This window comes from Lagenorhynchus albirostris, chromosome 14 (assembly GCF_949774975.1).
Source record: "Lagenorhynchus albirostris chromosome 14, mLagAlb1.1, whole genome shotgun sequence".
Taxonomy (NCBI): Eukaryota; Metazoa; Chordata; class Mammalia; order Artiodactyla; family Delphinidae; genus Lagenorhynchus; species Lagenorhynchus albirostris.
The window spans coordinates 63,996,693-64,011,780 of record NC_083108.1 but is presented as its reverse complement, the minus strand read 5'-3'; the positions used below and the strand labels follow the sequence as shown (position 1 = coordinate 64,011,780).

The following is a 15,088-nucleotide window of genomic DNA, read 5'->3' as shown; positions in this document are numbered from 1 at the left end:
GTGTGCGATGTGTGGCGTCTCAGGCTGTAGTGCAGCTTCCTGTGAAGCTTCAAATAATTATACTATATTTGAATATATGACTATATTTCTACAATGATGAGAGGAATGTCACTTTGGGTGGAGGTAACATGAAATGCTTTAGCTGTCCCTATGGTCAGGGTATCTGCCAGGGTTGTTATTATTCACGGCAACGAGGGATCAGCATCGCTGTCCTGGTACCTTCCTGTGTCCATTGAATTGGGGTCAGGTGTCATTAAACTTTTCTGGCTGTTATGACGTTCTTTTCTTAAGAATGTTCTTTTCTTAAATGTTGGTATTTAATGAATCCCATATTTATTTTTCTCCAGAAAGGTAAGAATCCAGTCATTGATTTTAGTGATTCTTAATAGGTATATGCTTTTACTTTATTGCCTATCACTCCTATTATGTGTTAGTAGTAATTTCCCTCCTTTAGTGGCAGTCATTCTTATTATATTTCCGTCATGTTTTATTGAGTGGGCGCAAACATCTCAGGAATTTTTAATTCAACCGTGACACCCGAATCATGAGGGGCCCTGAGTTGCTGCTTGTATGAACAAACGTGCAGCAGAGGCAGGACAGCTCCCGTGACCGCGGGGTTTGCTTCTTGCAGGAAGCACTGGACACCTGGAGTGATCACAGGAGGCCTGTCCACAGCAGTCCCCAGATATAAAGATCCAAACTGCTGGGTTCTGACCTGGTGTCAGATGCCTGACTGATTGACCTGTGAGAAGGTCCTGAACCAGTCCCCGCTTTATTATAATCTCAAAAAAAGTCATCGTTAAATGAATGTCTACATAGTACAGCACATACCTCTGTGAAACACACACCAACGATTGTCTCAAATCCAGAGCTAACACTTCCCCACACACCTTTCCTTTCCCGCCCCCAGAGGCTCCCCTTCACCCACCCAAAGCTCAGCCAGGACCTCACCTCCTTAGCTCCTGGAATGTGGTTGTGTGATATGAACAGTGACACTAAAATCCTTCATCACAATATTCGTGTTCCATAAACTCCTAGTCCATCGCCTGAGGGGTCATGTCCATTTCCAACCAGAAAGAACCCGTCATCCTGAGTGTAATATAGACTGCAAACTCATCTCTTTCTGGAAAAACACCCTTGGGGAAGCGTGTCTGTGATGAAGAGCCTTTACTTCAGGAAGGTGCCAGGCTCTGAGGGGAGGGCGTTTCAAAGGCACAAAGGGAAGACAGAGAATGTCCGTGTCCCCAAGAACTGACCCCTCCTGCAGAGAAGACCCAGAGCTAGACCCCCAGGCCCCTCCTGACCCGGTCCCTCTTTCAGAGCCTCAGCCCCAGAATCTCCCCCTTGATTCCCTGGGTCATTCTCTATCTGGACGGAGCTCTCCCTCTGTCTCACGTTATCCTTATTTTGTCTACATTTAAGGATTCTGGCATCTTCTCGGGGGCCCGTTTCTCTCATCTGCATCCCTAACGGGACTGGATTAATTTATGTCTCAGGTTCCCTCATCCCTGAGCCCACGTCCACCTCCCATGTGACAAGGCCATCCTGGGGCGAGCAAGGTGACCCCGAGGGGGGCATTTTGGCTTCCTGATTTTGCAGGTGATGTACCTCATTCTGGAGGAAGTTGAGGGAAGGTGAGGCTTGTCTGCTTGCATGGGGGCCTGGCACTGAGCTGGGGAGGGGGAGGGGAGGCCTGGGTGTCCAGCCCTCACTCATCTGTCTCCCTGGGCTCAGCTCTCACCACTGAGGCCAACGGGAGGCAGCAGGGCCCAGATTTAGGGGAGGTTGTCTGTGCTGTCGTCCTGTACTGTCCAAAGGCCCAGCAGCTTCTTCCAAGCCAGTCCTAAGGGGGTCATGAGGAAGGGGTGTCCAATATCTCCTGTATCCCATAACCACTCTACTGGACATGCCAGGGAGCATCTCCAACCTCAACCACCACAGAGCAGCGGAGAGGGTGACGCATTGGCACCTTAGACTAGGGGACTGGGGAGGGCATGAGGGACAAGGCAAGTATCCCTGGCACTGCCTGGGTCCCTGGAAGAGGGGTCACTGGATGTCCCCTCCTCCGCAGCATAGATGCCCTGCTCCCCTTGTCCAGCAGAAGGAGGGGAGTTCTTGCTTCCCTCTGTATCCACCACGACCCCCCACAGGAGGAGAGGACACAGCCAGCTGGGCTCCATGTTCTGTCACCTTCTCAGTCTGTCCTGAATCAGAAAAAGTCCATTTTAATCTCTCAGGCAGCTCTGCTGTCCAGGGACTCAGACGTTCCCAGAATCAAGGGCCACAGTAGAGGCGGTGCGGAAGGGCAGGTGCAAGAAGCTGATTCGCATGGAGTCCCCTCCCTCCTCTGTCGGAGAGGGGATAAGAGAGGTCTGGGGGACCTGTCCCAGGGCTGGGGGCTCAGAAGGCAGCGTCTGGGGCGTCTCTGCCATGGCCTGGGCTCTGCTTCTTGTCACCCTCCTCACTCAGGACACAGGTGAGACCTCCAGGGAAGGGACCCCATGGACATCTGACTGATTTTTTGGGTCTTTGTCCTCAGGGTGACCTGGGTCTGGTACGGAACTGACCAGAGTATGTTTCTCCTCTTTCCAGGGTACTGGGCGCATTGCGCCTTGACTCAGCCTCCCTCAGTGTCTGGGAATCCGGGACAGATGGTCACCCATCTCTTATGCTGGAACCAGCAGTGATAGCAGGGGTAGCAGTTATGTTAGCTCTTAACAACAGCGCCCGGGCACGGCCCCCAAAACCTTGATTTATCAGGTCAGTAAGTGGCCCACAGTGATCCCTGATCGCTTCTCTGGCTCCAAGTCTGGGAACACGGCCTCCCTGACCATCTCTGGCCTCAAGGCGGAAGACGAGGCTGATTATTACTGTAGCTCAGATACAAGTAGTAGCACTTTGCACAGTGGTCCAAGTTCATGGGGAAGTGAGACCAAAATGTCCCTGAGTCCACAGTCTCCCTATTGGTCTGGAGATGCTTCTCCTCCCTGAGCTGCCAGCCTCATGCAGCTCAGCCGTGAGAGGTCAGTGGTCTCTGAGCTCCTCCCTCTGCCTACAGTGGAGGCGGTGGGAAATATGATCTTGGGGTTATTGTCTTGGGATGGTAAGCACTTCCTCATCCTGTGTGATGTGCCACTCTTGCCAGCTCTTCCACAGCAGTGTGATGGTTAATTTTAAGTGTCTATTTGCCTAAGAGATGCCCATACTGCGGTTAAAACATTATTTCTTGGTGTCTGTGAGGATGTCTCAGGAGGAGGATATTGGCATATGAGTCCACAGACTGAGTAGAGAAGATCACTGGTGTGGTGCAGTGGGCACTGTCCTTGAGTTGAGGGCCTGAATAGAACAAAAAGGGAGAGGAAGGGGACGTTTGCTCTCTCCTCGTCATCAGAGGCATCACCTTCTCCTGACCCTGGACATTGGCACTGCTGCTTCTTCAGCTTTCAATCTCGGACCAGGACTTACGTCCTCGACCCCGATTCACAGGCCTCTGGACTCAGACTGAATTATATCACTGGCTTTCCAGGTTCCTCAGCTTGCTGATAGATTGTGAGACACCTTCAACTTCCATTATGGTGTGAATCAATTCCTATAATAAATTATATATATATTTTCCTGTTTCTCTGGAGCCATGTGACTAATCCCGATTTTGGTACCCGGAGTGCTTCGAGAACAATAGAATTTTAAGGATGATTTTTCTCAATTGATTCTAAGGTTTCTGGAATTGGCTGTCTAATCTGGTTCTACTGAATGGTGCTAATGGCTATTTCCATTAGTACAGAGAGCACAGCTACTGTATGTCATGAACTGTTCATTGGAATGAGAAAAATCCCTGCCTTGGATTCTTCTAAGCAACCACTTGTAAGAATCGAGGAGCTGATGACCCTGTATATGATATTTTGGAACGTTCTGGGAACCCTACAGAATATCATGACGTTGGTATCTGCTTGGAATGTTGCTGGATAGAGTAGGGAGAGAAAAAGATGAGCTTAGTGATTCAAGATCCCATCCCAAGGGCCGCACAAGTGACATGCGAGCTTTCCGGAGTGCCCTGGAGGAGAGCCTCATCTCGTGCAGCACCTGGACTGAAATAGCTGAAAAGCCAACCCAGACCCTCCTCCTTCAATTGGCTACATTCCAGCAAAGTTGAGTCCCAGCCTTGTAGTGAAGAAGGTGGTTGGGAAAGAAACGGATACTGCAGCTTGGGTGGGGATGTGTGGGAGGACCTGAGGGACCCGGGGACATTGAGCCCCTCAATTCTCATGTGTCTTCTTTGCCTGTGGAAGGCGCCTCCCCACCCCCAGTGGTACAGGTCTTTCCACATCTGTCTGGGGCAATTGACTCTGCATTGCCCAAGGAAAAGGTCACGGCTGCCCTTAGGAAGCTGCCACGTGAGGCTGTGCTGATTCTCCTCAGGATCCCCCGCCCCCATTGCCCCTCTTTGCTTCTGGACCAAAAATTAGACTCGGGTCCCCGCAGTTTGCTAACATGAGAATAGAGTGTGAGCCTCGAGAGGGGCACTGCACTCCAAGAATTGCTTGGTTCTCCTAATTCACACAGACAGAAATCCCCAGAACACGTTGGGAAGGGATTCGAGGGTGGGGGGCAGTGGTGGGAGAAACATCAAGCCGGGTCAGCTGGATTTGTGATCTGGGCTCACTCCACAGAGACTCTGCGTTTCATGTTCCCTGCAGCTCGGGGAGGTAGAAAGAGCCTGAGCACTTTGCAGGTTGGCTGGTGGACGCAAAATCCACGATGGCCTCTAGTGAGTGAACTAGAGAAGGCAGACCTGCCTGGAGACAAAGGGATTCAAAAGGTAATGAGATTGGAGCATCCTTCAATGGCCCTGTGCTCACTCTTCTCCAAGCCAGAACTTAGAGTGGGAACTGCAGCTCCTTAGCTAAAAATCCTAAACGCAACGGGAGGAGCTGGATCCTGGGTGGCCGGGGCCAAGGGGTGGGCCTCCTCTACCAAGGGCAAGGCTACCGTCATGGCCAGTGGAATCAAAGCAGCAATGAGAAGAGTCTGATGTGTGCAGATCTCTGTCATTGGCTTGTTAATCGTGGTATTTCTGGAACTGAAAAAGGTAGAAGCCTGCTAAATTCCTACTTGGTCAAAAAAAATTCTAGGTCAAGTGAAAAAATTATAAAAATTTTTTCAAATTATTAAAATTCCCCCAAACGCTCATTTTAGGCCCACTGAGAAGACTCTCGGGACTCAGTAGGGAGTCAACCTCATGGCTGTGATTTCCTTCAGTGAAAGGAGACAAAGGAGAATCAGCAAAGGGCAATGGTGGATGAGGTCAAGTCCGAGGGCACCAGGAGAATCTTCCCGGATGCCTTTCCGAGGGACAGGCTTCATCTCCAGCATCAAATGGTGACAATGTGTGTGAAGAATTGTATCACAGGGAAACTCATCAGACCAACAAGGCTCTTACCAGAGGCTGGTTTCCTAGGCATCTCCTGTCTGGCATCTGCGGACATTCTAGACCCTTGAGGGTTTTAGCAAAGCGTTTTTAAAGGCCAGGAGAGAGGTGGTCACAGGGTACATGATCAGCGTGTGCACAGTTCTCTGATTGGCTGATGGTGAAGCAGCACGGTGGAGTCACACGGCTTAACATTATCCGTCCTTAGGCTCCTGGGGGCTGGGGCTATGTGCTCATGGTCACCAAGTAGTTCTTCCATCTGGTGGGCATTGCGGGGATTTCACATCTGCAAAACAACTCAGAAAATTTGCATCAAATACTATTATCCAGGTACTTCAGAGAAGAGCTAAAGCAGAGGATATTGGGGATGGCCTGTCCCTGGAAGGCTCCATAGGGGTCTTGTTCGGTTACACACACACACTCACACACACACACACACACACACACCCAGCACCATCACTCCTGGGTGTCCCCGCCCCATTGTACCCGGGAAGGATGCGGGGGTCTGCTCTGTGGGGACTGGGTACTCCATCTGCATCACCCGCGGGGCCCTGTGCCCAGAGGCAGGAGCATAAACCCTGGGATGCAGAGGGAAATTATACCAACTGTCAGCTTTCCTCATAATCAGGAACTAGACATTTCAGATACTGAGACAGTGATAATCTTGGGAAAGACCAGTCAGTCCTCCCTGATTCTCTGTCTAGAAAACACACAAAACACACTGGGTCCAGCGTCTCTGTAGACAGAGGAGCCTGACCTCAGTGAGACACCAGCTCGGGGGTGAGGACCTCCCTCTGAGGACAGAGGAGAATCCTCACTTGCACCATGTGGCAGATAGACCTGCCTGAGGAGAGGTCCCTGCGGCTGGGCCCTGAGCTGAACTCTGACCCAGCCCCTCCTCCCAGCCCCTTAAACCCTGGCATCTTCCCTCATTTCCATTAGGGCTCCCTCCATCCTGGCGGGCTCTAACTCCTTCTTACATTATTCCTTTTTTCGAACGCTTTTGAGAATTCAGCTTCATCTCATGGGCCCATATTTCCCATCAGTGTACCTATGGGGGTGGAGTCATTTATCGTGTACTTCCCCTGCCCTGATGTGAGATCTCCTGAAGGTCACTGTCCCTGAGACAAGGTCATGCTGAGACAAGATTAGAGACCCTGCAGGGGTGGGTCTGAGTCACCTGGGGAGGCAGGTGACAATTCCATCCTGATGAGGCTGCAGGACAAAGGACAGGGGCAGGGAGGGGATGAGGAGGGACAGGGTGGCTGGCACTGAGCTGGGAGGAGGAGGAGGAGGAACAAGTGGGGGGTCCCAGGGCTCCTCCTCCGAGCCCTGCAGAGGCAGGGGACGGGGGGCAGGGGCCCCGTCCTGCTGAGGGGACAGTTGAGGGAGGGGGATGCACACCCCCATCTCCCCTGTGGTGCCGGGAGGAGAAGGGATGGAATCTCTAAGTCACCCCAGCCCCTCGGGCCCCTGTCCTCACCTTCCACCCGCAAAACCCAAAGAGTGGTTATCGGGATTATTGGCCTATGACGTCTTGACTCAAATAGTGCATGACAGGGACATCCCAGGATGGCCCCATTCCCTGGGCCCTGTAATGGTCAGTGTCCTGACTAAGCACAACGTGTCACAGAGTTTTCATCTTCTCAGAAGAACCCTGCTGTACAGGGACGCAGAGACTCTAGGTTCCAGGGCCAGTCTGGGACCTGGGGTGGGGGGCTGGGTGTCAACGACCTGCTCGTGGATTCAATGTGCAGATGCTTCAGAACAAAGAGGTGGGGGTGGGGATGGGACAAGGCTGCAGCTGGGGCTCCCCACAGCCACCCAGCAAACAGCAGGTGTTTCCCCTGGTGGGCCTGTCTCTTTCCCAAACATAGAGACCTTGGAGATAGACATCCAGCAGAGGGCGCTGCGGAATGTCCCCTGCACTGTGGTTCCCAGAGACACAGTCCTGTCCCAGCAGAGACCCTGAAGGTGCAGGAGCTCTTTGTCTGAGGGACTTCATCTGCTCTTTCTCTCCCTGCAAACCAGCTACAAACAATTCATGCTCCTGTATATACATGTCATCTATGTGTCAAAACGTTTAAATCCCTGAGCTATATTCTCCCCCCAGGATGCAGAACATCTAGTGTCCAGGGCCAGGGCAGAGGGGTGAGACCATCAGGTGCAGGAAGCTGATCTGCATGGAGTCCCCTCCCTCCTCTGGGGGGAGGGGATAAGAGAGGTTTGGGGGAGCAGGCCCAGGGCTGGGGCTCAGAAGGCAGCGTCTGGGGCGTCTCCACCAAGGCCTGGGGTCTTCTCCTTCTCACCCTCCTCACTCAGGACACAGGTGAGGCTTCCAGGGGAGGGACCCCAGGGACATCTGGCTGATCTTGTGTGTCTTTGTTCTCAAGGTGACCTGGGCCCCAGAGCGGGATTTACCAGAGTGTGTTTCTTCCCTTTCCAGGGCATTGGGCCCAGTCTGGCCTGACTCAGCCTCCCTCAGTGTCCGGGAATCTGGGACAGACGGTCACCATCTCCTGTTGCTGGAACCAGCAATGACATCGGGAAATATAATGCTGTTGGCTGGTACCAACTGCGCCCAGGCACAGCCTCCAAAACCCTGATTTATGAGGTGAATAAAGGGCCTTCAGGGATCCCTGACCGCTTCTCTGGATCCAAGTCTGCGAACACGGCCTCCCTGACCATCCCTGAGCTCCAGGCTGAGGACGAGGCTGATTATTACTGCAGCTCATATACAAGTAGTAGCGCTGTGCACAGTGGTCCCAGTTCATGGAGAAGTGGGACTAAAACGTCCTCTGAGCTCATTCATCCCTTCACTCCTAAACTGAGGCTTTCATTTGTTTTTGTTATTATTTTGTAGTAATTAAAAACTTAAATAAAAATTTAAAGGTCTATAAGGAAGTCTTGCAGAACCTTTTCCCAGATTCACTATTTTTTAATACTTTGCAAGATTCGCCTTTCTCATATCCCGTTGTCTCTCATCCTCTCTCTGCCTTTGTATGTCTATATGCACACACAGCACACACCCAGGAACACAAAACATTTCTTTTCTGAATCATTTGAGTGTAATTTGTATCTATCAGTAACCAAGCCTTCATATTCTTTCTACCATAGGCTTCACAATCCATCACATACATCATTTTAAGGTGATGGATCCAGTGGTGTTTAATGTATTCACAAGTTTGAACATCCACTAACACTCAATCTTCCAGGGTATTTTCATCCCCGGCAAAGGAACTCCTCATCTGTCACCAGGCAATCCTCTTTCCCTGTCACTCCAGCCCTCCAAACATTAATGTACTTCCTGCCGGTTCCAGATTTTTCACACAAATGCCATGATACCCCATGTGGACCTTGGTGTCTGGCTTCTCTCATTCTTTAAAATGTTTTCAATGTTCTTTCCCCTTGAAGCACATATGAGTACTTGATTCCTTCTTATGGTCGAATAATACTGCATCGTCAGCATCGACCTCCTGGTTTGAACATCTGGGTGGACCCAAGCATAAGCACCAGAACTGGGCCATGACCAAGTCTCCTGATTGCCAGAAATTTCCCAGTTTTACCACTGAACCTGCCCTGTCCTGGCTGGACCTCATTGTGGGGCAAATCAGCGTGGATGGTCACTGAGATGGTTAAATTTATGTGTCACTTTGACTGGTCACAGGGGACTCAGAGGAAGCATCATTTCTGGATGGGGCCGGGCAGGTGTTCCTGGATGAGATGAGCATTTGAATCTGGGGACTCGGTAAATGCATTGCCCTCCCCAGTGTGGGTGGGCATCGCCCAATCTGTTGAGGGTCTGTGCAGAGCAAAGGAAAAGGAAAAAGAACACGTCTGTGTTCTCTTCTCACTGCACGAGCTGGGACATTTCACCTCAACTTCTCCAGCCCTCAGACTGGAATTTACATCACTGGCTCCCCTGGTTCCCAAATCTTTGGACACAAACTGAATTACATCACCAGCATTCCCAGCTTTCAGGCTGAAGAGATCAGCTCCTGGGAGTTCCGTGCTCAATAATCAATAATAATCTCTCTCTCTCAGTATATATATATAACTTACATAAAATTCTTCGTTATCTATATGTATATATTTCTTTTGTTTTGTTTCCCTAGAGAACCCTGACTAATACAATCCTCTTACCAGGAAGCTCAATCTTCTCATAACGTTCTCATCATCACTAATTTTTCTAAGCTTTTACCTGTTACCTTCTTTCTTTACTTATAAACACATAGGTCAGTATCATCATGCTTGAATCACCTTGGCTTGAAGAGGGTCATACAGGGACCCCCAGCAGCAGTGGGTCACAGCACAGGGGGAAGGGGTCTCAGTTACTAGACACTGAACCGTGTCCTGAGTCAGGGTCCCTTGTGTGTAAGTCTGGTGAGACGCTGCAGCTGCCCGACAGGTGTGTGTCCTGGTGGAGACGACAGAGGTGGCACAGAGGCCACTGTTCCGGGATCCCCTGTGGCACCTGTGGGGAGACTTGCTCCCTGAGTGTAAGGGCACCAGCTGGATCTTTACCAAGGGTCAGCTGTGCACAGGGGGTCGGGAGCCACCGTGGCCTCTCTGAGTGTCTGCTCTAAAGGTGGGATACAATCTCCTGATGCGAAATTAGTTACTGTTTTTACAACGGGGAAAATTCCCAACAAAGCAGAGGATGCTTCAGGAGGAGCTTCTGGAGCCATCACTGTCCTGGTGTGCAGTGCGTGGAGTCTCAGGCTATAGCGGCAGCTTCCTGTGATGCTTCAAATAATTTAACTATATATGAATATAATTTTACAATGATGCGAGAAAAGCCCCTTTGGGTGGAGGTAACATGAAATGGCTTAGCTTTCTCTATGGTCAGGATATCTGCCACTGTTGTTGTTATTCACCGCAACGAGGGATCAGCGTCGCTGGGCTGTTACCTTTATGTGTCCATTGAATTTCTGGGTTAGGTGTCATTAAACTTTTCGGGATATTTTCTCTTTCTTTTCTTAAACTGTTGGTATTTAATGAATCCCATATTTAATTATTCCAGAAAGGTAAGAATCCAGTAATTGATTTTAGTGATTCTTAATAGGTATATGCTTTTACTTTATTGCCTATCACTCTTATTATGTGTTAGTAGTAATTTCCCTCCTTTAGAGGCAGTCATTCTTATTATATTTCGGTCATGTCTTATTGAGTGGGCGCAAACATCTCAGGAATTTTTAATTCAACCGTGACGCCCGAATCATAAGGGGCCCTGAGTTGCTGCTTGTATGAACAAACGTGCAGCAGAGGCAAGACAGTTCCCGTGACAGCGGGCTTTGCTTCTTGCAGGAAGCACTGGACACCTGGAGTGATCACAGGAGGCCTGTCCACAGCAGTCCCCAGATATAAAGATCCAAACCGCTTGGTTCTGACCTGGTGTCAGATGCCTGACTGATTGACTTGTGACAAGGTCCTGGACCAGTCCGCGCTTTATTATAATCGCAAAAAAAGACATCGTTAAGTGAATGTCTACATAGTACAGCACATACCTCTGTGGAACACACGCCAAAAATTGTCTCAAATCCAGAGCTAACACCTCCTCGCACACTTTTCCTTTCCCACCCCCAGAGGCTCCCCTTCACCCACCCCAAGCTCGGCCAGGGTCTCACCCCCTTAGCTCATGGAATGTGGTCGTGTGATATGAAGAGTGACACTGAAAACCTTCATCAAAGTATTTGTGTTTCATAAACTCCTAGTCCATTGCCTGAGGGCTCATGTCCATTTCCAACCAGAAAGGACCCATCATCCTGAGTGTAATATATACTGCAAACTCAGCTCTTTCTGGAAAAACACCCTTGGGGAAGTGTGTCTGTGATGAAGAGCCTTGACTTCAGGAAGGTGCCAGGCTCTGAGGTGAGGGCGTCTGAAAGGCACAAAGGGGAAGACAGGGCAAGTCTGTGTCCCCATGACCCCCGCCCCCAAGGATAGGACCCAGAGCTGGACCCCCAGGCCCCTCCTGACCCGGTCCCTCCTCCAGAGCCCCAGCCCCAGAATCTGCCCCTTGATTCCCTGGGTCATTCTCTGTCTGGACAGAGCTCTCTCTGTGTCTCACATTATCCTTTTTTCTATATTTGAGGATTCAGGCATTTCTCGGGGGCCCGTTTCTCTCCTCGGCATCCTTAACGAGATAGGATTAGCTTATATCTCAGGTTCTCTTGGTCCTGAGCCCACTTCCATCCCCCATCACCAACCCTGTGACAAGGCCCTCCTGGGACGAGCAAGGTGACCCCAAGGGGGCATCTGGGCCTCCTGATTTTGCAGGTGATGTACTTCATTCTGGAGGAAGTCGAGGGAAGGTGAGGCTTGTCTGCAGGGATGGGGGCCTAGCACTGAGCTGGGGAGGGGGAGACCTAGGTGTCCAGCCCTACTCAGCTGTCTCCCTGGGCTCAGCTCTCACAACTGAGGCCACTGGGGGCAACAGGGCCCGGATTTGGGGGAGGTTGTCTGTGTTGTCATTCTGTCCTGTTCAAAATCTCAGCAGCTGCTCCCGAGCCAGGCCTAAGGAGGTCACGAGGGAGGGGTGTCCAATGTCTACCATATCCCATAATTCCTATAGTGGACATGTCAGGGAGCATCTCCAATCTCCAACCACCACAGAGCAGCGGAGAGAGTGACGCCTGAGCACCTTAGCCTAGGGGACTGGGGAGGGCATGAGGGACAAGGAGAGGGTCCCCGGCTCTCCCTGAGTCCCTGGAAGAGGGGTCACGGGATGCCCTCTCCTCCCCAGCATAGATGCCCTGCTCTCCTCCTCCTTGCAAAAGGAGGGGAGTCCTAGGATCCCTCTGCATCCAACATGATCCCCCACAGGAGGAGAGGACACAGCCAGCTGGGCTCCGGGTCCCGGCCTCCGTCACCTTCTCAGTCTGTCCTGAATCAGACAATACATGATAACCTGTTTTAATTTCTCAGGCAGCTCTGCTGTCCAGAGATGCAGACGTTACCAGAATCAAGGGCTAGAGCAGAGGTGGTGAGGACAGGCAGTGCAGGGAGCAGATTTGCATGGAGGCCCCTCCCTCCTCTGGGGGGAGGGGATAAGAGAGGTCTGGGGGACCAGGCCCAGGACTGGGGGCTCAGAAGGCAGCGTCTGGGGCGTCTCCACCATGGCCTGGGCTCTGCTCCTTGTCACCCTCCTCACTCAGGGCACAGGTGAGGCCTCCAGGGAAGGGACCCCAGGGACATCTGGCTGAACCTTTGTATCTTTGTCCTCAGTGTGACCTGGGCCCCAGCACTGAACTGACCAGAGTGTGTTTCTCTTCTTTCCAGGGTCCTGGGCCCAGTCTGCTTGACTCAGCCTACCTCAGTGTCCGGGAATCCGGGACAGACGGTCACCATCTCTTGTGCTGGAACCAGCAGTGACATAGGGAAATATAACGCTGTCGGCTGGTACCAACAGCTCCCAGGCACGGCCCCCAAGACCTTGATTTATGAGGTCAATAAACGACCCTCAGGGATCCCTGATCGCTTCTCTGGCTCCAAGTCTGGCAACACGGCCTCGCTGACCATCTCTGGGCTCCAGGCTGAGGACGAGGCTGATTATTACTGTAGTTCATATAGAAGGGGTTACACTGTGCACCGTGGTCCAAGTTCAGGGGAAGTAGAACAAAAACCTGCCCTGAGCTCACAGGCTCCCTGTTGCTGTGACTCTGCTGGTTCCTAATCTACATCTGTGGTTGAAGCCTCATCAGCTGAGAGGAGATCTGAGGACCCTGCAGAGGGATGAGGAGAAAGAACAACGAGTGGTTTTCATGTTTGTTGTCCTTCCTGTTTGACCTGCATCTGAGTGGGCTGAGCCTGGGAGGGTTGGGGACACAGTCTGGGTCTCAGCTTTGTCCCCTCTCCTGGCACTGGTGAACCCTGTCCGGGGACAGCCCTGCAGGATGGTGGTCTCCCCGATACGATGGGCTCTTTGAAATGTGGCTCCAGAATGGAAGGTGGGCTGGAGGGCATGTCCCGTATTCCTCAGTGATGTCAAGGTCACGTGTTTCCATGGGGACAGTGCAGTTTCCAGGTGGAATCCCAGCATATCTAAGACCTGTGAGAATTAATTGAAAAACTGCGCGAGTGTTGTGGGTTCAATGTTATTTTTTCTTGAACAGTTTTGTAACGGAATCATTACTGAAATTAAATTATGTGAATCGAATAGTTTGTTTTTAATTTGTTTTTGTTTGTTTGGGTTTTTTTTTTTTTTTTTTTGGCCACGCCACGTGGCATGTGGGATATTAGTTCCCTGACTAGGGATGGAACCCCTACCCCCTGCAACAGAAGGTCTAATTCTTAACCACTGGACAGCCAGGTATGTCCCGAATTCAATAGTTTAGATGAAAAACAAAGTACATGGGTTGGATTGCTCAGGACACATCATCCCCACAGTAACAAGTGACGAGGAACATTTGATAGCTGTGTGTTCAGGCATCCAGGACTGGAGAGCAGCTCTTTCTTGTGGTCCTGGCTCCTGGCTCTCATGAAGTTGGAGTCGTGTGTCAGTTGGGTTGATTTCATTAAGATCCTCTAACTTTGGAAGACCCCTGCTATATGACTAACTCCATACTGGTCCTGTGTACACTTTTCTTATCCAAATCATTTTCCTGATAAATCTGATTTATTTTATTTTATTTTTATACATTTATTTATTTTTAAAATTTATTTATTTTTGGCTGTGTTGGGTGTTTGTTGCTGCGCAGGGGCTTTCTCTAGTTGCGGCAAGCGGGGGCTACTCTTCGCTGCGGCGGGGGGGTTCTCACGGCGGTGGCTTCTCCTGTTGCGGAGCACAGGCTCTAGGCGAGTGGGCTCAGTAGTTGTGGCACACGGGCTTAGCTGCTCTGCGGCATGTGGGATCTTCCCAGACCAGGGCTCGAACCCGTGTCCCCTGCCTTGGCAGGCGGATTGTTAACCACTGTGCCGCTAAGGAAGTCCCAATCTGATTTATTTTAACCCAGCCAATTAGGCTCCACATTTTCTAAGTGTATGCTAGTCTCAATCTGAAGAATCTTTTGTCTTTTTTTTTTTAACATCTTTATTGGGGTATAATTGCTTTACAATGGTGTATTAGTTTCTGCTTTATAACAAAGTGAATCAGTCATACATAAACATATGTTCCCATATGTCTTCCCTCTTGCGTCTCCCTCCCTCCCACCCTCCCTATCCCACCCCTCCAGGCTGTCACAAAGCACCAAGCCAATATCCCTGTGCCATGCGGCTGCTTCCCACTAGCTATCTACCTTACTACGTTTGTTAGTGTGTATATACCCATGACTCTCTCTCGCCCTGTCACAGCTCACCCTTCCCCCTCCCCATAACCTCAAGTCCGTTCTCTAGGAGGTCTGCGTCTTTATTCCTGCTTTACCCCTAGGTTCTTCATGACATTTTTTTTCTTAAATTCCATATATATGTGTTAGCATACGGTATTTGTCTTTTTCTTTCTGACTTACTTCACTCTGTATGACAGACTCTAGGTCTATCCACCTCATTACAAATAGCTCAATTTCGTTTCTTTTTATGGCTGAGTAATATTCCATTGTATATATGTGCCACATCTTCTTTATCCATTCATTCAATGATGGGGACTTAGGTGGTTTCCATCTCCAGGCTATTGTAAATAGAGCTGCAATGAACATTTTGGTACATGACTCTTTTTGAATTTTGGTT

The 15,088-nt window shown here is 50.5% G+C and overlaps 1 gene segment (V, D, J or C); it reads left to right on the top strand.

Moving 5' to 3' along the window:
• The first annotated feature begins 12,543 nt into the window (after positions 1–12,543).
• LOC132532226 (immunoglobulin lambda variable 2-18-like) lies at positions 12,544–13,100 on the top strand. The segment is given in 2 exon segments: positions 12,544–12,589; positions 12,707–13,100. Coding segments are annotated over 2 exon segments (440 nt in total).
• The last annotated feature ends 1,988 nt before the right edge of the window (positions 13,101–15,088 follow it).